The sequence below is a fragment of the Chiloscyllium plagiosum genome, chromosome 18 (genome assembly GCF_004010195.1).
Source record: "Chiloscyllium plagiosum isolate BGI_BamShark_2017 chromosome 18, ASM401019v2, whole genome shotgun sequence".
Lineage (NCBI taxonomy): Eukaryota > Metazoa > Chordata > Chondrichthyes > Orectolobiformes > Hemiscylliidae > Chiloscyllium > Chiloscyllium plagiosum.
The window spans coordinates 36,799,432-36,823,030 of NC_057727.1; the positions used below are offsets into that span (position 1 = coordinate 36,799,432).

General features: G+C 38.0%; 1 protein-coding gene across 1 annotated transcript in view; it reads left to right on the plus strand.

Annotated features, from left to right (window-relative positions):
• LOC122559046 (receptor-type tyrosine-protein phosphatase gamma-like) overlaps positions 1-23,599 on the plus strand; it is a 644,852-nt gene that overhangs the window by 510,141 nt on the left and 111,112 nt on the right. The window contains exons 12-13 of the mRNA XM_043708214.1: positions 6,438-7,203; positions 18,772-18,910. Coding sequence (XP_043564149.1) covers positions 6,438-7,203; positions 18,772-18,910 — 905 coding nt within the window. The remainder of the gene's footprint in view (positions 1-6,437; positions 7,204-18,771; positions 18,911-23,599) is intronic.

A 23,599-nucleotide genomic window follows, 5' to 3' on the forward strand; every position in this document is an offset into this window, starting at 1 on the left:
TACTGAGCACGGCCCCACCCTCCGTTTGATGTTTCACAGCACCACAACTGATATATCAGTAATTACTGAATGTTGCACTTAATCTGTCGGACTGACCGTGCCTTATTCCCTAGATTCCAACCCCTGGTAGGACCAAGTGTCTGATTGTCCGTGGCCAGGAATCAGATGAGTCCCTTAACTTAGTTTGGCATTATGCCTTGAATGACTAGTCTCCCCATTATCCCCACTAAGGGACTGGTCCTCTTTAACTTTAGTTGAAGTACATGCAATGTGTTTGTCCTGTAAACTGCTGACACATATTGTAGGTGTGACATAAATGTAGCATGGTGCTGTGCAGCAACATGGCCACCCTCTTGCTTATTCAGTAATTCTCACCACGCCAAGCTGCCTGCCTCTCCCTTTGGGCAAGATGCAGAGGCCTTCAGATAAGCACAAATTGAGTGAATGCAAAGAAATGAAGCTAAGAGCTATACGATGCATTCTGAGCAGGTACTTGAAAATTTTGCTGTGTTCTCCTAACTATCTCACCATTGCCTACACCACTCAAGGGAGTGGAAAATTCTTCCACTTGTGTTGAAAACCCTTAATAATACACCACCTATAGATTGATAATATATTTTTAAACAAAGACAGACAGTTTGAAAATTAAAATATCATATATAACAGTTAATAAGGATTGCAGTGAATTTTGAAATGGATTTCTGAGCCAAGCCCACTAATTTTAATGTCAAGCTGATATCTTTTTGTATATCATTGTTATGTGCAAATTTCAGCCAAAGTGTTTCATGCTTTTTTTTTCATTTGTTTTGTCCCAGCCAAACTGTAATAATTCAGCAGAACATAATATTTATGTAAACAGGGCAGTTTTGTATAATGCAAGGATCATTCCATCAACCAGCTATTTGTTGAATCGCAAATATTTAATGCATGTTTTTTTCAATTTGTTATCAGATAACACTGTAATTAAGGGATGGTGGAAAATGCTGCTGCGTACAATTTGGAAAACCAGAGCTGCCAGCTACAATGTAAATTCCAAGGATACTGTATTCCTAAAAATATTAATATTAACAAATCTCCACAAAGATTGATATATTGAAATGAGCTGTCAAAAAAAAGCAATATGATGAGAACTAAATGGAAACATTAATAAAACTTCACGTATCACATTTATTTCTTCATATCTTAACAGAGGAAAGTTTTAAACTATTTTTAATTGCTATATCTGTTTTTTTCCAAGGTCTTTGTGTGTTTTTTTTATATTCTTTTCACCTTCTTTGAGTAAATTAAGCTCATTGTTTTATTTCACCCAACCTCCACAATTTCCCTGTATAATTCTTGTTAGGCTTTGTACGCACTGTCGTCAGTGACCTACTTGTTGCAATTGTAATTGCCATTTTCAACCCACCACCAAGTGACTTGAAATAGACAACCAGTAGTTACTGTCTGAATGCCCTCCCACTTACAGGCTTTTCTGGCTCTGCGATGTGAGGAAAGTTGCAAGGAGTAACATATTGCTGTTGTCACAACCCACTGGATTGATACCGGAGTCTGACTGGTGGCTCAGTGGTTAGCACCACTGGCTCACAGCACCAGTTACCTGAGTTCAACACCAGCCTTGGGTGACTGTGTGTTTTCTCTGTGTCTGTGTGGGTTGCCAGTGGGTGCACCAGTTTCCTCCCATAGTCAAAAGATGTGCCGGTTAGGTGGATTAGCTATGCTAAGTTGCCCCATGGTATCCAGAGATGTGCAGGCTAAGTGAATTGGCCATGGTAAATGTTCAGTGATGGAAATCATTTGGGGGGCTAGGTCTGGTTGGGATCTTTAGAGGGTCAGTGCAGACTTGATGGGCTGAATGGCCTCTTTCATATTGTAAGGCTTCTATACTCCTGGGTTGTCACGAAACCTAACGATTTAATCACAATGCTCAAAGAGCCCAGTGGACTCAGATTATCAGAAAACATTGACCAGGTTTCTGTAGTGAACAAGAACCACTATATGTTAGAAGGAAATCCATTCTAACCACAGGTAAACAAAAATATGAACGATCAACATGTAACTCAATTGGTTGAAACTCCAGCCCTTCTTAAACCACTGCACACATATACAAACAGACACTCAGACAAACGAACAAACATGAATGTTATGCATGGATTCCAAATCCTTTCAGTTATTTACGGAAGACATGCAGTGACACTAATTGTAAAGTCTTTCGATTGTTTAGAATCAATAGCTTACTACTGGATGAAAATATTTGGCTGTTTTCCAGTGTTGCTTATTTCACAAAAAGAGAATGTGAGAGTGAGACACCTTGTCTTTTCTGCTGCTTCTCCTTTATTGTAAACACACTTGTTCATTTGCCCAAGAGTAAATCAGAGACGTCATACTGATGACTCCAAGCATCTGCAACTGGTCCCAATTGTAGTCTGTCGTTGGGCAGAGCCTACTCTGAACACATACCCTTGGTGCCTGAGTAGCTTAGATTTCTTCCCCGATGTAATGATTGGAACCAAGTGGATCTCATTGACTATGAGATTTTTTGATTGTGGTTGTTATCATAATAAAGCAACAGTGTAAAAATATTTCACAGTGAATTCCAGAAAACTTTCTAAAAAGAAACATAACAATTCCTTCCACAGTCTCAGTTTAAACAGATTCTATTCCCATTTTATACTGCAATTAAAAATAAAGAAAAATATGAAAGATATATATATATATATATATATATATATATAAAAATATAAAGACACCCTCCTTTTTTTTCAAAGTTGTGGAGTTGTTCTTACAATTGTTCAATTGATTAACTAATTAATTGATTTCAAAGCAACTCTCAGTTCCATTCCAAACCAATCATTCTGGACATGAACATTTTGGATTGACAGACTCAGAAAGTTCTTTAATTCAACAGCCAAAGCATTACCATTACAGGCTTACTTTACAAAAGTGAAAGTCGCCATGCAATGGTAATGCTTTGGCTGTTATCTAAACAAGGAGACAGCAGCATTGTACTCATCAACATGTCCTGCCTTTAAGATCTGACTGGTTGGCCAGTCTATCAGTCCCAAACTTAGTAGTAGATACAAGCAGTCCAATTAAGAACATTGATGGTGTCTAGGCCCACGTAAATTCTGGGCTCTTTAGGCTGGCAGGGATTGGGCACCTTAAGGAAGGAGGAACTTAGGAGGGATGGAGAGATTGGACTTTGGAGCCTGGCTGAGTAGGCATGAAGTGAGATATCATCTTGAGAGAGAAGGACTGTTCTTGACAAAGGGCAACCCCCGAAAGGATGCACATCTTCCATCGTATCCTGTCAGCTCAGATGGTGAAAAGCAGACACACCAGTCTTGCAAACCTGCCCATGCCAACTACATCATGGTGTGGGCAATGTAATATTTGGATCACTCAGCTTGTTAACAAGTTCAGTTATCCTTAAATTATTTTCTTTTAATTTGTGAATGGGATTTTGACACCCACCTGCTTACTTAATACAGGAAATCAGCATTTGATATCAGGTTCATGTTCCAATGTTGTCACACCAAATTTAGCATATGTTGGGATGTCAGCAGTCCTAATCTGCATATGTGAAAACCCAGCTACTATCCTGTACACTGCTTAAAGAATAAGAGTACACAATGCTATGTCATTCAGTTTGATTTTTTTAAATTGTGAGGAGAAAGGTATCTATGATAATTTACATAATTCACATCCATTATCATCTCGGTGACTCAGAGTCTGCATTTTCAAATCAATTACAATGTTATATCTTTTCTAAAGCGTAATGCAAATGCTACTGATAATGTTTATTAGCTTAGTATGATCTCAGTATTGCTGCTGCTTATTTTAATTTTTAAAATATTAATTCCAAAACAGCAATTTAATGGAAAGAAATTGAAAATTGTTTTGTACCTTCTCTGTGATGATTCTTTTGATTTGTATTTTATGATGAATCATCAGAAGGGAGAGTGTCACGCATTCATATCATTTAAACTGCATTGTTTTTAATGTTGTCTTCAATTTCTCTTTATAAAGATATCTTGAATTTTGATCAAATAGATTTATGAAAAGTCAAATAAAAGTTTGGAGAAAATGCTTTGAAACAGAGTTCAGAAAGTAAATGAACTCAAAACTGTTGGATCTGAAAAGAAGCATTGATGTAATGTGAAGCTTGGTTAAAGGATAAAATAATACATTGTGCATAAAAAGAAGTATTTTTGGAGATGGCGAAAGACGTATAAAAGTCAAAGCTTCTTTTAGAAGCATCCTGCAATGATGCAGATCAAAGTGATACAGAGCATAGAACATAAAAGAACAGAGAACAATACAGCATGGTACAGGCCCACCGGCCCTCGATGTTGTGCCGAACTTTTATCCTACTCTAAGATCAAACTAACCTACACACCCTTTATTTTACTATCATCTATATGCCTATCCAAGAGTCACTTAAATGTCCCTAATGTTTCTAACTCTACTACCACCGCTGGCAATGCATTCCACGCATCCACCACTCTCTGTGTAAAAAAACTTACCTCTGACATGTCCCCTAAACCTTCCTTCAATCACTTTAAAATTATGACCCCTTGTGACAGCCATTTCTGCCCTAGGAAAAAGTCTCTGACTATTCACTCTATCTATGCCTCTCATCATCTTGTACGTCTCTGTCAAGTCACCTCTCATCCTTCTTTGCTCCAATGAAAAAAGCCACATGCCCTTCAGTCCAGGCAGCATCCTGGTAAATCTTCTCTGACTCCTCTCTAAAGCTTCCACGTCTTTCCTATATTGAGGTGACCAGAACTGAACACAATATTCCAAGTGTGGTCTAACCATGGCTCTATAGAGCTGCAGCATAATGTCACGCCTCTTAAACTCAATCTCCCTGCTAACGAAAGCCAATACACCATACGCCTTCATAACAATCCTGTCAACTTTGGTGGCAACTTTGAGGGATCTCTGGACATGGACCCCAAGATCCCTCTGTGCCTTCACACTGCCAGGAATCCTGCCTTTAACCCTGTATTCTGTGTTCAAATTTGACCTCCCAAAATGAATCACTTCACACTTTTCCAGTTTGCACTCCACTTATCAGCCCAGTTCTGCATCCTGTCAATGTCCCGTTGCAACCTACAACAGCCCTCCGCACTATGTACCTCTCCACCAGCCTTCATGTCATCGGCAAACTTACTAATCCACCCTTACACTTCCTCATCCAAGTCATTAATAAAACCTCCTGTCATTTGTACTACCCACCCCACCTCCTGCTATGATATGGATTGTTTTCAGCATTGCCAACCCATTTTCACTCACTCATAGGCATCATCATTACCTATCAGGCTTTTTGCAGAAACTCAGCAGGTTTGGAAGCATCTATAGAGAGAGAAAGATAGAGTCAACATTTTGAATCCAGTGACCCTTCAGGAACAAAAACAGAAATTTCTGGAGAAACTTAGCAGATCCGGCAGCACCCTTGGAGAGAAAAGCAGAATCAATGTTTTGAATCCAGTGAGCCTTCTTCAGAACTCAACATTAACTGTTTCTCTACCCACAGATGTGGCCAGACCTGCTGAGTTGCTCCTGCAATCCAGTCCTGTTCCAGATATCCAGCATCTGCAGTTTTTTTTTGGATTATTTTAGCCTTCCCTGGCTTACAATTTCAATTACTTTGTTTGCCGAACTTCTTTTCTCTCTCTGCGCTGCCTCACTTCCAATCTACTCATTCCGTTCCCACCCCTGTAACCACCATTGTTGCCATTTTTCTCTCACTGCTATCAGTTCTGAAGGAAGGTAAGTCAACATTAATTCTGTTTCTCTCCATAGATGCTTTTCTCTTGTAATTGATATTTTTTGTGTAAATCAACAATTGTGTAATCAAGACTGGTAACATCTGTGGAGAAAGAGAAACAGAATTAACATTGAATCCCGTAAGACTTCTTCAGGATTGACTGCTATAAAGAAGGGTCTTGAGACTCAATGTTAACTTCACATCTCCTCACAGATGAGCATTTGAAATATCATAATGTTCAAGACTAATGGGTCGAGTGCTGGAAAGTGGACCTAGTGGAGATTCTACGTCTCTATGATTTGACAGACCTGCTCAGTATCTCTGGCAACTTCTGGATTTGTTGGTTTCAGATGTCCATCATTCACAGTTCTTTTGTTTTATTTTACAGTTTGCAATCTTGAATTCAATACAAGGGTTGTAGAAGCAGAAACCCACATAACATTTGATTTGATTTATTTATTGTCATGTTTATCTTGTTACAAAATGCAGTGAAAAGTGTTGTATTGTGACCCTATTCTCCATGTCATCTTACAACACAGAAAAATAAACCAAAACATAGAATACAAAGGCAGAAAAATAAAGAAAAGTTGTTCATATGTTCAGTATTTCTATCTAAACTGTCTTTTTTTTATCCCCTCCATGTTTGTCTATTACTTCACTGAAGCCAACAGCCTCACCTGCTTCTTCAGCTGATATGGCACCAATCAGTTCTGGGTCATCTACTTGGACTTCTTCAGGTCTTAGTTTGCCCTTTGTTTCCATTGCAACTGGCATTGGTCCTTCATCCAGTGGAAGCCAGACTACTGTGGCATCTGTAGTAACAAGCACTTTGCTTGCAAGCCTTGGGTTTGGTGGTGGTGGAGTTCCTTCCTTTCCAAGTACTGTGTGGCCTACACGCCTTCCCTCTTTGGTTTCAACCACGAAACATCGAGTCAAGCCTGTTATTTCAACAACTGAAGCGTTGTCATCCCCAGGCTCAGATGGTGGTTCTGCTGTTAATAAAACTGGCGAGGCAGAAGGTGAAGATGAAAAGAAAGAAAATGAAGATGAAAAAGGAGAGGGAGAAGAAGGAGATGAAGAGGAAAATGAAGAAGGAAGCAGTTTAAGGAAAGGTGTAGTGGAGAAACAGGAGAATGTTGTGACCACGACAACTAATGAGACACAAAATAAGACTGAATCAGAGATATCACCTAGAGATCCAAGTAGTCCAAGTGAAGAAGGTACGAACTCAACCAGTGGGCAAGAACATCCAAACACAACTATCAGTCAAACAAATGCGGCTGTCCAACAGACGACAATTGAATTATCACAAACATCCTCCGACATTTCAACCACAGAGAACTTTCAACTTTCAACAACACTTCCTCCAAAGAGATGGAATAATGATGCAGACAGGTCTGCTGAGAACACATTTGTTATGGTGGATCCAGGTTAGTTTATATCAAGCTGTTTTATTTTTAGTATTGGATCTTTTATGTCCTATTGTTTTTAAAACTGATGATGTATTTAGAATATCATATTTTTAGTTCTGGTAAGCTCCTGATTGCTACTAATATTGTGGTGATCAAGTAACTTGAGTGTGTGACTTACTGTCAAGTCCGTTGACAAGGAAGGTAGAGTTTTGGGTCCAAAGGCAGGATCCTACATTGGGTCCCCTGAGAGATGTGTATCAGCTCTCAGACGTCAGGGGAGGGAGCGGTATGTAGTTTAGATGGGTGAGGGGATTTTGTCCAGGTGAGGAGGAGGTAGTCAGGTCCTGGGCAGATAGTGGAGCTGTCTGATTTAGAGAAGGAGGGGGTCACAGGTGCAGTGGATGGCACATCCCAGGAAGAGAGTGGAATGTCTGTGGGAGAAGGGGCGGATTTCAGGTTAAGAGAGTTTAGGGTCTGGGAGATGTGTACATGGTGGTATGCATTACATTGAGGGATCAGTTTAATAGATATCCAGGTATCCAGACTAGGTATTTAATTTTCTATCTTTTTCCACCTATCTATTAACTTAACTGCAGTGGAATTATTTGATTTAAATAGATACTTTTGGAGGGCTCCAGGCATAGGGAAATTGGTGATTGGAATCTTCAATTTCCCAGACAATTACCTTCCTAAATTACTATTTCTGTAGGGTTTCAAAGCACAATATCTGCTGCAGAAACACTTTCTGGCCATTGGAAAATCCAGGCCATTGTGTCTGATGCTTATCATAAAGTTAAATAGAGAAAATTGCATCATAATCAAATCCTTTTCCATAGAATCCCTGCAGTATGAAGGCAGCTCATTTGTGCTGTGGAGCCCACACAGACCCTCTGTAGAAAATCCCCGATACCCTATCATCCTGCATTTCCCATCATTAATCCACCTAGTCTGCACATCCCTGGACACTGTGGGTAATTTAACATGGCCAACGTGTCTAAGCTGCAAATATTTGGACTGTTGGGGGAATCTGAGCACCCGGAGGAAACCCATGCAGACACTGGTACAATGTGAAAACTCCACACAGAGCTTCGAATGGAACTTCAGAATCTGGCTATTGAGCAGCAACTACCTTATTTTCATGTATTTACATCTCATTAGTAATTGAACTTGTCTTACTTAATTGCTCCTTTGGTTCTTTTGCTAAAGTGTGAAAATGCTGTCTGTAGCTGATGATTTGTGAGTGTCTTTTAAAAATGAACTGGGTGGTAAGCTTTATAATTTCAATGATTTAGCCCAACAAAACCTAGACTTGCTGTGTGATTTTGGTGCATTGCATAGCACTAATTACTGAACCAGTTACTGAACTAGTTACTGTCAGACTTTCTCCAGAATTGAGGACCCCAGACGAAAATTCTTCCATCAAAACCTGCCTGTTAAACAGAGGCCAATAATTTTTCAATGCTGTCAGTGCCACTGGGAGTTGTAGCATCTTCCATTAGTGCACCCAAGCCCTAGGACCTCAGAATAAATATGAGAGTTGGGAGAATGGGGATGGGGGAGGATCTCCTTTCATTCACAATGCCAGATTCCCTTGATGAGGGGAGGCATCAAATGCCTGAAGTTGAGGGTATAACCATCCCCATCCTGTCAAACAATACTTTATCAAATGATTTTTGGAAATACAGAAGTATCTATTGATTTGAATTTATCTGACCTGTTTGTTACCTCCTGAAATAGTTCTAATAAGTTTGTTGGCCATAATTTCCCTTCATGAAGTATTTGTATACTGTATCTTTTGATAGGAATGCTATTGCTAAACTGAAGTTTCACTCATCAGCATTGTATGAATTTATGACTTTATGTTACTCACATGTACTTTCTTACTAGTTTTCAATGTAATTTGGGAACCAGCACAGTAGCTAGCTAGCTTTGGGAAATAGAAATGATATACAATTGAAGTTTGGAAGGTTTTCGGCATATTGTTTGGAATATTCTGGAGGAAGTTTTACATTTCTTCATAATATGATAATGTGCACGACATTAGATGCTCAAAAGTGAAAAAATGTTTCAGTGTTAACTTCCAAATAAGCAGATTTCACCTAAAAATAACTTGAATGGGGGAAAGCTAGGGCTTTTTATTGGCTTTATTTATAAAGAACATACTTGACACATTTTTTCAATGAGTGGAATTTAAAATTGAAATAGAATATAATCAAATGCATTCAAAATTAGGTGAAGTATACACAGAGATTCTGTCAGCTTTATTCAAGATTTCTTAGATGCCTGTGCTTTAAATGTGTAATGTAGAATGAATGAGATAAAGACAAACATTTTGCCATTTATTCTTAACCAGCTGCACACACCAAATTTGACACCATACTACACAAGGAGATAGTACAACAGATAACAATACCTTGGTCAAAGAGATGAGTATTAAGGAGTCGAAGGAAGAAAGTGGGGTGAAGAGGCATGTAAAATTGTGGAAAGAATTCTAGAGTTTAGGTGCAAGGCAGCTGAAGGCACACCTGCCAACAGTAAGATGATTAAATTTGAGATTTTTCAAGAGGCAAAACTAAACACTTGAAAGGTGTCAGGCTGGAGGAGAATACAGGGATGTAGATAGCTCTGAATATAACATGAATATGAATATTAAAATTGAGGCATTGCTTCATCTGAAGCCAGTGCAAGTCAGTTGGCATAGGGGTGATGGGTGATTGGACATTGTTGTGAGTTAGCACATGGGCAGCAGAGGTTTAGATGATCACATGCTTAAAAAGAGTTAAATATGGGAGGATGGCCAGGAAGTCCATTGAAATAAACAAGTGCAGAGGTAACAAAGGCATAATATAGGTTTCAGGAGCAATTGAGTTGAGGTCGGTAAGACTAGGGCAAAGTTACAGAGATGGTGAGTGATGGTCTTGTTAAAAGAAATGTTTCTCGTTGTTTGGGAAAAAATGTAGACACTTTAGAGAATTTGAATCAACCTAAAGTTGTGGTTCTCTCTGTGCGGCTTATTTCAACAGTGCTGCTAACTTGTATGAAGGGAATCTTGCCATGGAGACTGAGTGCCACTGTTGAAATATTGCAAATGAACTGATGTAAACTTCCATTTGTCTATTCTTCTTTTCATTAAATAAATTCAACTTGTGCATGTTCTGTGAATCTGTCAGCTGAATTATATGTTGGCCTTCACCACTTCAAGATACAACAGAGCTGTTTTAGAAATGTGTCCTTTTTACTTAGAATGCATGCCTTTGCTAAATATTTTTTTTCATTATCGGTGACAAAATATATAGACTTAGAAACTGAAGATAAATAATAATGATAGCAATGTTGTAATTATGGTACCTAAATGTTACACAATGAATTACACATGCTTTCATGTTATCAACCAGAACAAAATGTTTTTGTCTCTCTCCATCTTGCCTGTAATGCAGTTTGAATTGTTTTTAGTTGTTTCACTTATGGCCTTAACTTAGAACCTAATTTTGAAATTTGTAATTTCTATGTTTTCACACTTACTGTTGTTTCAATTTTTGGTCATACTTTCTCATCGATGTTGGAATCTGGCTGTATTAACATTCATATTTGAACATAAGCAATAACCCAGCACCAAGAACAGTTTACTGGTTTACTTTACATTATGGGAATAATTTTAATCTAAAGCCACCTACCAGGAAACTGCAGGAGTAGTTTGGCTGTGTGTTTTACTGTCCACCTGATTTTGTTTTCCATTAAATAGATAGAGTAAAATCAAGCTGACTGTAAAACAATTGACTGATTTAATCCTGTCAGTATCTCACTGAATGAGTTTAGTTGAAATTATCCTTGATGTTGAACAGATGCTTAGCAACCATTTTGTAATGAACTCCTATGAAAATTGAAGTAGACAGGGATGAGTGTGCATTGGTGAGTAATTTTTCAGGCAAGTCTAATTTTTACATATTGTTTCATGTTACAATCAGTGAGTCTTCATCAAACTCCTTCCATGTGTGCTTTCCATTGGGGAATGAAACATTTCCATCCAGATGCAGTATTCGCAAGCATATTAATAAAAATGCATTTTGTAGTTCAAAAATTAAGGAGCAGAATAATTGTGAGACATTCGTTACTGCTAACAATCACATCATACCTGTAGTATTTTGGACAGTACATAATTTATTTGGAATTGCTTTATTTAATCTCTTTAGAAAACGCAGTTTACAAAAAAGAATCAACCTCTCAAACTCTACAAATGCATGAATAAAGTAGTTTTCTTCTTCTCACACCACATGAAAACAGAAATCCAACTGATGGGAAAAGATTAAAAGAGCAAAATAAACATCCAAAAGTCTAAAAACTAGTTGACCTGTGTTCTCTGTCAAGTTGAAGAGGCCATATAAATCATCACCACAGTAATATAATCTTAAAAATGTTGTATTGATCTGTCTCATTATTTCTCAATACTACCTAATTAATAAAGTGTATAATGTTATGATCCCTGACTGTGCCACCAAACTTATGTTTCGACCTGGCTAAAGACCAGTTTTTCTTTGCATAAATTAGGTAAAGCTTGGGATCTCAGGTACTGAGAAAGAGATTAAAGCTCAAAATTCCGTGCTTTTGAATAAACAAAAAGCACGTTGCTCTGTGAAGTTAGAATTGTAGAACAGTCTATAATATATAGACTGTTGTCATTAAATAGTAAAGAATGTGAGTACAGTATTACTTAAAAGACATTTTGTCAAAGCTTTTCATGTTGCACTCATCAGACCAATTTGCAAGAAATCCGATTTAAAAGGAAAGCAACATATATAGGAGAAGATTGTGTTGTTTGGTTGGCAAGTGGTGGGGCAGGTTGTTGGAGGGAATCCTGAGGGACAGGATGTACATGTATTTGAAAAGGCAAGGACTGATTAGGGATAGTCAGCATGGCTTTGTGCATGGGAAATTATGTCTCACAAACTTGATTGAGTTTTTTGAAGAAGTAACAAAGAAGATTGATGAGGGCAGAGCAGATGTGAGCTATATGGACTTCATTAAGGGGTTCGACAAGGTTCCCCATGACAGACTGATTAGCATGGTTAGATCTCACGGAATACAGTGAGAACTACCCATTTGGATACAGAACTGGCTCAAAGGTAGAAGACAGAGGGTGGTGGTGGAGGGTTGTTTTTCAGACTGGAGGCCTGTGACCAGTGGAGTGCCACAAAGATCGGTGCTGGGTCCTCTACTTTTTGTCATTTACATAAATGATTTGGATGCGAGCATAAGAGGTACAGTTAGTAAGTTTGCAGATGACACCAAAATTGGAGGTGTAGTGGACAGCGAAGAGGGTTACCTCAGATTACAACAGGATCTGTACATGATGGGACAATGGGCTGAGAAGTGGCAGATGGAGTTTAATTCAGATAAATGTGAGGTGCTGAATTTTGGGAAAACAAATCTTAGCAGGACTTATACACATAATGCTAAGGTCCTAGGGAGTGTTGCTGAACAAAGAGACCTTGGATGCAGGTTCATAGCTCCTTGAAAGTGGAGTTGCAGGTAGATAGGATAGTGAAGAAGGCGTTTGGTATGCTTTCCTTTATTGGTCAGAGTATTGAGTACAGGAGTTGGGAGGTCATGTTGCAGCTGTACAGGACATTGGTTAGGCCACTGTTGGAATATTGCATGCAATTCTGGTCTCCTTCCAATTGGAAAGATGTTGTGAAACTTGAAAGGTTCAGAAAAGATTTACAAGGATATTGCCACGGTTGGAGGATTTGAGCTATAGGGAGAGGCTGAACAGGCTGGGGCTGTTTTCCCTCGAGCATCGGAAGCTGAGGGGTGACCTTATAGAGATTTACAAAATTATGAGGGGCATGGATAGGATAAAGAGACAAAGTCTTTTCCCTGGAGTCAGGGAGTCCAGAACTAGAGGGCATAGATTTAGGGTGAGAGGGGAAAGATATAAAAGAGACCTACGGGGCAACCTTTTCATACACAAGAGGGTGGTACGTGTATGGAATGAGCTGCCAGAGGAAGAGGTGAAGGCTGGTACAATTGCAACATTTAGGAGACATTTGGATAAGTATATGAATAGGAAGGGTTTGGAGGGATATGGGCCAGGTGCTGGCAGGTGAGACTAGATTGGACTGTGATATCTGGTCGGCATAGACAGGTTGGACCGAAGGGTCTGTTTCCATGCTGTACATCTCTATGACTCTAAGTGGACACTAGTTGATAGAGGTATTGCTGTGGATAATGCACCTGTCAGATGATGACTGACAGTTATCTGCTATGCTTTGTTTAATTTAAGCGAAGCAGATGGATTGTGACCTGTCAAGGTCTTGTTTCATTTATCAGGGCAATAAAATAAAATTTATGCACAATTAACATATTTTCTTCTTTTTCTTTAAATAAAATGTAGAGTTGATCTGCAGAACCGAAATTTCAAAACAAGCAAATCAAAAATCTCCATATTCTTTACAAAGTATTAGATTGCAAGATGCCCTTCACCTTGGACCTGTGATATTTCTGTACAACTCCTATACAAATATTTTATGTTTGTAAAATTATCAAACACTTGATGACTTCCTTTCACTCCAGATCTATTTCAAGCCAGCAGAATAAATATGTTACAGTTTCTTCCCCTCACACATTTTCCTAAAATATATATTACCTCACAATTAATCAATTATGTACGTAACATTCATTGGATATAATACCTTAAGTACATTCCTTGTATAACATATATTTCAATCCCCATTAAAATATTTGACAAACAGAATCCAATATCCTCCATAACAACCAGTGTTTCAGCAAATAAAATGACTTAAGCAAGGTCTTTTATTTTCTTAGTTTCCCAAGATGTGGAGGTGCCAGTGGTGGACTGGGATTGACAAAGTCAGAAGTCACACGTTGCTGGGTTATAGTCCCAAGTAGTTTATTTGAAATCACAACCTTTCAAAGCACCACTCCTTCATCAGGTCTTAAAGTTTGTGATTTCAAATAAACCTGTTGGACTATAACCTGGTGTTGTGTGACTTCTGACTTAGTTTCCCAAGCTAAAGAATAGCTCCAATTTTCACTGATATAAATATTATGAAACCAGCTGCACATAGAACATTCATCAGGAAGATTAGCATTTGAATCATTGCTAAAAATGTCATATTTATATTCTTTGGGGCATCTATCCAGCTTAAGAAAGTATTTATCGAGCGTATGACCCACTAGATCTTAATGCATTCTCTCTTTGAAGATGCTGCATTAAAATATTAAACATCAAAACTAACATTCTATATCATTTGAGTGATCAGTTCACTTGGCCAATAGAACTCCTCAACTGTTCAGTGTCATGTTTCAATGTTACTTCATTTCTGTGTGATTGACCAGTGCAATTCACTGGGATGGGAATAACGATCTCTCAATAAGATTATTGATTTACAGGTTTTCTGATCTGCTGTGTTGAGTATCTAAACCAATATATTTAGTATCCCTACAAACCAGATTCATAATTTCAAATCTTGCTGTAATCTTATTAATAACATATTTCTCAAATTCTGCACCAGCATTCTGTATGAAATGTTCAACGTTCATCATGAAGTTACCTGAAATAAAATACACCTAATATAAAATTGTGGGATTTGCTTTTAGTTTTAACATCTTATTTTCAGCATTCCATGCATTTCAATTATTCAGGCTATAGATGCATTTGTTTGGATTCCATTGCTTTTCTTGTATGTGCTGCCTCATCCTGTAGAAAGGAATTTAGTGCCAGTGATGTACATCTTTCATGAATACGTGGCCAAAAGAGCTAAAAAGATTTTCATGATTCGTTTGCCAGCTTTGGATGCAATTGTCCTTTGCAGAGAGGTTGTACTGTATTCATTGAGAGTTTAGAAGAATGAGAGGTGCCCTTAATGAAAGATGTGAGATTCTTAGAAGGCTTGACAGAGTAAATGTTGAGAGGTTGTTTCTCCTTGTGGGAGAGCCTAGGGAGGGCATAATCTCTGTATAAGCGGTCACTCACATAAAACAGAGTTGAGACAGAATTTCTTGTCTCAGTGGAACCAGTGGAATTCTTACAGAGGCTTATAGATGTTAGACCGTTAAATAGGTTGAGACAGATAGATCTTTAATTAATAATGGAATCAAGGATTATGGAGAAAAGGCAGGAAAATGACTTTGAAGATTATCAGATGAGCCATGACCTCACTGACTGACTCAGTGGGTTGATTGGCCTACTTCTGCTCATACGTGTTATGGCTTCATCTATATTCCTAATCGATGTTCAAAGCTCCAAACAACTGTCCTCACTTTGGCCTCATAAGACCCACTTATAGGGATTTTTCCATACAAACCTACCTTTTGACAAAATCCGGTTGCCCCTTCCTTATCCAATTCCTTGGAATAAACTCCATACTCTCTTTGACTATATATTTGACATCTCATTAAGCTCCTGGATGAGGAGTTTCTTTATTCCCCTTCTTTTTGAAAAGGATCCCTTCCTTGTGAATGCCATTCTCTCAGACCAATTGAATTTATCTTTTAAAAGGAGCCAATTTGCTGTCTTGAGTTAACAAAAGAGTGAGTTTAGTATTTACTAAATGTAAAAATAATTCATCAGACAACACAGATATACATAGATTAGGAATAAAAAGTGAGTCCAAAATAAGATTCAATGACAGACACAACGGTCGCTCTGAGTGATTTGTGAAGGTTAGATGGTGGCACTTTGATAGTTGAATGATGGATTTTGGGATACATGGCTTTGCAATTAGTTGAAATCCTTTGTCCTGTTTTTTTGATGTTTGTTAGCTAGCAGTTCTCATATATATGACTGGCTTGCTTGATTTTGCATTTGCTTCTTACATTCAGAGTGGGAGGTTTCTTTTTCTTTGACCATGAATTTCACAGCACAATAGCACGAGTTCAGACTAGTACACGTGGATCTCAGTTCACTAGTATACCTTCTTCCACTAGCACACAAAGTTACAGTTAATTTTTGACCCTTTAAGGACAGAACAAGAAGATATCTGCAAGAAGTGGCTTTCAGCTGAGATGGGGACAAATATTCAGTTCAATTGATATCTCTTCCTGTTGGGTATCTCTTTCTCCGTTTAAATTTTACTTCACATTCTACCAGCAATATTTAATGTGTTCATCACAGGACTTTGCCAGACACCAATTAATTTACACCTACAGTCTTTTTTTGTCTGCAACAGTCCTCTTTTAGAAAACACATTTGGAATTAAAAGTTTAAAAAATGTCCATTATACTTAAGCATTGTGACCCATTGTCATGACAGCAGTAGAAGATGTGGGTAGAAGATGTGTTGAATGTCCTTGCTGAGTTACTGCAGTGCATCTTGTAGATGTAACACACTACTGCCACTGTGAATTTGTGATGATGGGAGTGAATGTTGCCTATGGTGGTTGGGGTATCAAGCTGGCAATTATTGGACTACACTGCTGTGAATTGTGTCGTGCTCGCATGTGTTGATGGAGCTGCACCCATCCAAGCAAATGGAGAGAACACCATCATGCTCCTAATTTGTGCCTTGTAGACTTTTGAGGGCAAAGGACAAAGCTATCTGTTGCAGATTTCCTACCTTTCGACCAGCTCTTGTAACCACAGTATTTAAAAAGCCCTTAGTTTAATTTCTGAACAATGGTAAATCCGCAGGGTGTAAATTGTCAGAGATTCAGCAGCAATTGGCCAGATTGAAATTATCCAGATTTTCATGCACAGGAGCTACTTAAGCAATTTTCCTCATTTTAGATGCAGATGCTGGTGTTGTAGTTGCACTCAATTGCTTGGGTAGGGTGTGGCTAGGTCAAGAGCAAATGTCTTCAGTACTATTACTAACATTTTGACAGGGTCTGTATCCTTAGAAATATTCAGAGTCCTAGAGATAATATCCCTCCAAACCCTTCAAATTCATAGACCCATCATGATGCCTTTTAAGTGTTGCAATTGAACTAGCCTCCACCACTTCCTCTGGCAGCTCACTCCGTACAAGTACCATCCTCTGCGTGAAAACATTGCCCCTTAGGTCTCTTTTATATCTTTCCCCTCTCACCCTAAACCAATGCCCTCTAGTTCTGGACTCCCCCACCCCAGAGAAAAGACTTTGTCGATATATCTTATCCATTCCGGTCATGATTTTATAAACCTCTATAAGGTCACCCCTCAGCCTCCGACGTTCCAGGGAAAACAGCCCTGGTCTATTGGTCCTCTCCCTATAGCTCTTCAGCCGTGTCTTGATATCAGGTTGAGTATATCAAATTGGCTAAAGTCTACCATCAATGATGCTTTAGCCTTATCTCTTGTACCGATGTGCTGGGTTCTTCCATCATTGAGACTGGGGATATTTGATATCCTGTTAATTGTTTAATTGTCTAGCACCCTTCACAAATGGCTGTAATGAGACTGCAGAACTTGGGTCTAATCCATTGACTATGAGTTCACTAAGCCCTGTCCATTGCATGTTTGGAATATTGTAACTTTACCAGGTGATATGTCTAATTTTTAGGTATGCCTGATGCTGCTCCCTGATCTATCTAGTTCTGTTGCTTTGTTTAGTCATTGTAGCAGTTTTTTTTGAGTGGTTTGCTAGGCCATTTCAGAGGGCCTTTAAGAGTCAACCACATTACTGAGGATCTGAAGTCACATATAGGCCAAACGAGGAAAGGATGGCAAATTTCCTTCCCTAAAGGGCATTGATGAACCAGCCAAGTTCAACAGTGAAAGTGAATACTAGATGGTTGCAAAATAATGGAAGTAGAAGCCACTTACAGTTCTTCAAACAAGGTACTTACCTTACCACTGCATTAGCCGAAATTAGAAAATAAACTCGTAGTTCTTTTTCAGCAATATATCTTAAGTTAGCTTGAAATTCTTGCACCTGACTGAGAAATTATGGTATCATTTATAAATAAGTATGGAAGAAAAATTAATTGACTAACAGATATTGTATTTCTAATTTTGTTGCAGAGTTGATGTGCCCTGATAAAAGAGCAAAGAGGCAAACATGAGAAACTTAATATTTTAAATGTTAAGCCTTTGTGAATATTATTATAAAATTGAAAGGGATATTTAAGAGAAACTGTTTTACTGCTCATGTTCATTTATATAGTATTTTACCTCGGCTTATAGTTGAATGCCAGGATCAGAATTGTCAGTCTGACAGTGCATTCATACAGAGTTTGACACTGACCTTGCCTCATTAGCAGGTTCACAATGATGTCTACTATAGGGCGTTGATTACATCAGTGTGATGAAGGACTCTAATTTGGAGCAATAAATGTAATCTTTATTTAAACAGAAAATAGCATTCAACATTGTGTCGCATTTGATTGTTATTGAAGCTCACAGTATTGTTTATAAATAACTGTGAATATCATCTGAATGGCATTTTTATTGCACTTAAATCTGTCTGACCACAGGAATGATCTTGCATAACTCAACAGGTAAGAACACGAGAAAAGGTAGTTTTGCTGTTTGCTATGAGCAAGACTGTGCTGTTCTACATTATATTATCATGCTGTATGTGCAGTAAGATTGTGCTCTAATATTTCATTTTTATGTTTCTATTTTCCTTCTGTTTCTGGACTCATGCAGAAGACAGGTCATCGTCAAGTATGGCCACACAACCATACTCACCCTCCAGCAAGATGGAATGGATTATTCCATTGGTGGTTGTCTCAGCTTTGACTTTTGTCTGTTTGATTCTTCTCATAGGCGTGCTTGTTTACTGGAGGTAAGATTTTGAGCCTTTTGTTTGCAGTTGCCAAAGCCTAACTGACTTGATGTTTAAGCTACATCAGCTTTTAACTTTTGCTATCCTATTTCAGTAAAACCTATTGGAAGGAGTGATGGCTTGTTTGTCTCTTCTAGAGTTTGTGCTTTTGTTTTACTTAGCTGAACCATCTGTAACCACTGAGAATTTATGTTTTAACAATTAAGAAGAGTAATGTTCAACAGAAAATGCAGGTTCATTTGAAATCATGTGGGTTGTTTCCGGAGGAAACTTTAATCTTTAAACATCTCAGAATTACTTTGGCATGGGTATTATTTTGCACTGAGAATTCAGTAGTTTTTTGACAACATTATTTTTTACATTTCTAGATCGCTCCATACAATTAATACCAACTCTCTGAGAATTTATGTTTACTAAGTGGATTAAATAATAGTAATTATGGCTGTGAGTCATAAGGTTGTGAGTTCAAGCTCAAGCAGGACTTGAGCACATAATGTCGGCTGACATTTCAGCTAAATGCTTGAGGAGGTATTCTCTTTCCAATGGGAAATTAAACTGAAGCTGTATCTAATAGTTCAGATAGATGTAAAAAATCTTATAATATTATATTTGAAGTCAAGCCACATGCTTTGTGCTATGATCAGTCAGTTGTTGAAGGAAGATATTCATCATGCAGTTCATGATGATGAGAAAACTCTATGATCTGCAGGCAAGTTTTGGTGCACACCTTGACTATTTATCTTCAAATCAACTGTGAGCGCTGCTGTTCCATACATCAGACCTTTGGAACTACTATTCAATGGGGCATGATGTTAACAGTAACAAGTCATGGTCATCATTTACTATGATAAAGTGATAAGAAAAGTTATTGCAAAATAACAGTTTGTCTAGGGCGGATGTTTTGAGTATGTTGGTTATGGAATATTTAACTGAAGATCTAGTAGAAGATTGCAGCAATAATACTTCTAAGCTAAAGTGTTTTTTGGGTGTTTTTGTGTAATAAATCGATGTAACAATCAATTTAATTTAGTTTACTGTAGGATTGATTAAAACTGAATCCTTAACAATGTGTATGCAATGTTAACAATATTATTTAAGGAAAAATATAATGCATTGAAAACTGTGAAAAGAAGGTTTCCCAGATTAATACATGAAATGGGGTGGGTTATATTATGAAGAAAGCTTCAGCAGAGAAGGCTTGTATCCACTGAAGTTTAGAATGTAAGAGACAACTTGATTGAAACATATAAAATCCTGAGAGGTCATGACAAGGTTGATTTAGAGAGGATGTTTCCTTTCTTAAGATAATCTAGAACTAGGGGTAACTGTTTAAAAATAAGGGGATCACTATTTTAAATAGAGATGAAGTGAAATATTTTCACAGAGGGCCTCGTGTCTTCAGAACTTGTTTCCTCAAAATGTGGTGGAAGTAGAGACTTTGAATATTTGAAGGGGGGGGAGGGGGGGAGATGGATTCTTGGTGAGAAGGGTTGAAGTATTGTCAGGGAAATGTAGGCCTAAAGTAACAATCACATCAGCCACGATCTTATTAAATGATGAAGCATGCTTGAGGAGCTGAATTACCTAGTCCTGCTGCTTGTTTGTATGTTCATATATGTTAGAAATCATAAACCAGAAAAGCCAGTATGCAACAGATATTAGAGAGCTTCAAATTAATTTTCCCTTCTACAGTACAAATCAAAAAATTTGATTCAGATGTGTAGTTCCTGTCAGAGGTTTATAAGATGTTTAAATTAATTTTATAGGAAAAATGAGGACTGCAGATGCTGGAGATCAGAGTGAAGGGTGTGGTGCTGGAAAAGCATAGCCAGTCAGGCAGCATCCGAGGAGCAGGAGAGTCGACGGTTTGACTCTCGACTCTCAAGATGTTTCCTGATGAAGAACTTATGTTCAAAATGTCGATTCTCCTGCTCCTCGGATGCTGCCTGACCTACTGTGCTTTCCCAGCACCACACTCCCGACTCTAAATTAATTTTCTGTTTGAATTTTCTGGCATTTCCCAAACCAAATTATAAAAAAGAGCAAGGCAAAAATTAACTTCTACTTGTGAGAGCTATTAAAGATGAAGTTGGACACAAAGGTGCTGTAGTTAGTATCATATTCAACACTGAATATTGAAAATCCACTTAACATTACACTAATTGGAATTTAACAGCAATCAACAGCATCTAAATAGTTATAGTACAATATCAATTGAAATGTATCACTGTTTCAGCATAAGCTAGGTCTTACTTCATATCAAGCAGTTACTTGCAATGTTGAATTGGGCTTTCAGTACATGTTAAAGAAATAACTACTAGATTTCCAATACCAAGAAGGTGACATGAGCATAATTTAGCTAAACTTTTTTTTGTAGCTTCACAAGTACTTCCTTTTGGGCATTTGGGCTCCACCATTGACCATACCTGAGGACAATTATAGTCCATAGTAATTTTTTTTTGGACATAAATTTCTGTTCTTGGCTTTAGCTAATCTTGCTATTTATGCTGTTTGATGTATTTAATACTATGAGACTTATCCATTAAACAAACAATTATTTCAGTCAAATTTTAATTTTTCTGAACCTTCACACAAACTCTTTATCAACATTTGAAGATCTCACTCAGAAACTCTGTGCAACCTCCTTTAGTTTGCTGAGAATCTTTCTCCACGTATTTGATTTAGGTGGGCAAAATATAAGCTTGATTACCTCCAGTTTCACCAAGGAAACCTTCATTGGAGGATCTGGCCATGAGTCAAGACAATTAACTCAATTGCAGGGTTATTTTTGCAAAATGTCAATTACAAGAATGTTCCAGAAGAACTAATTGTTCAATTTGGATTTGTTTGATTAAGAAAAGACTTCAAAATCAACATTTCACTCCTTCCTTGTTCCCAGTGTTTAAATTGGGTTCTTAATATGAAGAATCTCTAGAGATCATCTGTCAATGCTAATAATTCATTAATGAATCCATTGATTTGAATCCAGCTCATCGAAAAAGGATTCTCAAGGAAATGTTTAAAGAAATGAGCCAATTCAAATATCAGTGTATGTTAACTGGAATATTAGCATTGTGACTTCATTCCTCATTTGCAAATTTTTCTGTCCATAACTGGAGGTGTTCCACTTACTTGAAGAAAGTATTTCACAAATATTCCTGCAGCCAGATTCAGCAACTAGATTTGGTGATTTTAAGTAACTGTGACTACCTAGCCTCTTCTACAGTATTTGGGAATCCTGTAAACAGCAAATATTCCCAGAAAGCTGTATAAAAAATAATACACACTGAGAGTCATAGAGATGTACAGCATGGAAACAGACCCTTCGGTCCAACCCATCATGCTGACCAGATATCCCAACTCAATCTAGTCGCACCTGCCAGCACCCAGCCCATATCCCTCCAAACCTTTCCTATTCATATACCCATCCAAATGCCTCTTAAATGTTGCAATTGTACCAACCTCCACCACTTCCTTTGGCAGCTCATTCCATACACGTACCACCCTCTGTGTGAAAAAGTTGCTCCTTAGGTCTCTTTTATATCTTTCCCCTCTCACCCTAAACCTATGCCCTCTAGTTCTGGATTCCCCGACCCCAGGGAAAAGACTTTGCCTATTTACCCTATCCATGTCCCTCATAATTTTGTAAACCTCTATAAGGTCACCCCTCAGCCTCCGACGTTCCAGGGAAAACCACCCCAGCCTGTTCAGCCGCTCCCTATAACTCAAATCCTCCAACCCTGGCAACATCCTTGTAAATCTTTTCTGAACCCTTTCAAGTTTCACAACATCTTTCCGATAGGAAGGAGACCAGAATTGCACGCAATATTCCAACAGTGGCCTAACCAATGTCCTGTACAGCCGCAACAGGACCTCCCAACTCCTGTACTCAATACTCTGAGCTGTCAATAGCCTTTTCCTTACCCAAACAACACAGCCTTTTCCATGCTTCACCATCATCTTCTAATTGGTATTGTATATACATTTTTAAGCAAAATGGGTAAATGTATAAATAATTTCCTTTATCAGTATGTTTTTAATCCTTTTTATGAAGGGTTAAAAACATACATCTAAAGATGGCCTTTTTCAAATGCCTTCTGAAAACCCAAATACATGAAATGTGGGTTTCCATCACATTAATAACTGAAACTTGCATCCATATAGCATCTTTATCGGAGAACAATTTGCTGAGGCACTGAATGTGTAATTACTGGGTCATATGTCTTCTCATTGTTGTGAGGGCGAGTTGAAATTTTAAGAAAAATGTTATGAATTTGGTGTCTTTGCAGTGATAAGCAAAAGCATACCCAATGCTTCAGGAACTTTGTCACAAATATACTTACTCAGAAAATGATTTATGTTAATTTATCATAGAACGTAGAAAAGTAGCACAGAATAGGCTCTTCAGCCGATGATGTTGTGGCAAAGATTAGTCCTAATCTAAAAAAAACACCTAACCTAGACATCCCCTCAATTCACTGCTGTCCATTTGCATGTCCAGCAGTCGCTTAAATGTTCCCAATGACTCTGCTTCCACCACCACCGCTGGCAACACATTCCATGCATTCATGGGCAACTCTGGAGAATTCAGTTCAAATCCCACAGCAATTAGTGGAATTTAAATTCAATGAATAAGATTGGAATTTAAGATATTGCTTTGTCGTGATTGATGTTTTGAGGATTTGAGCT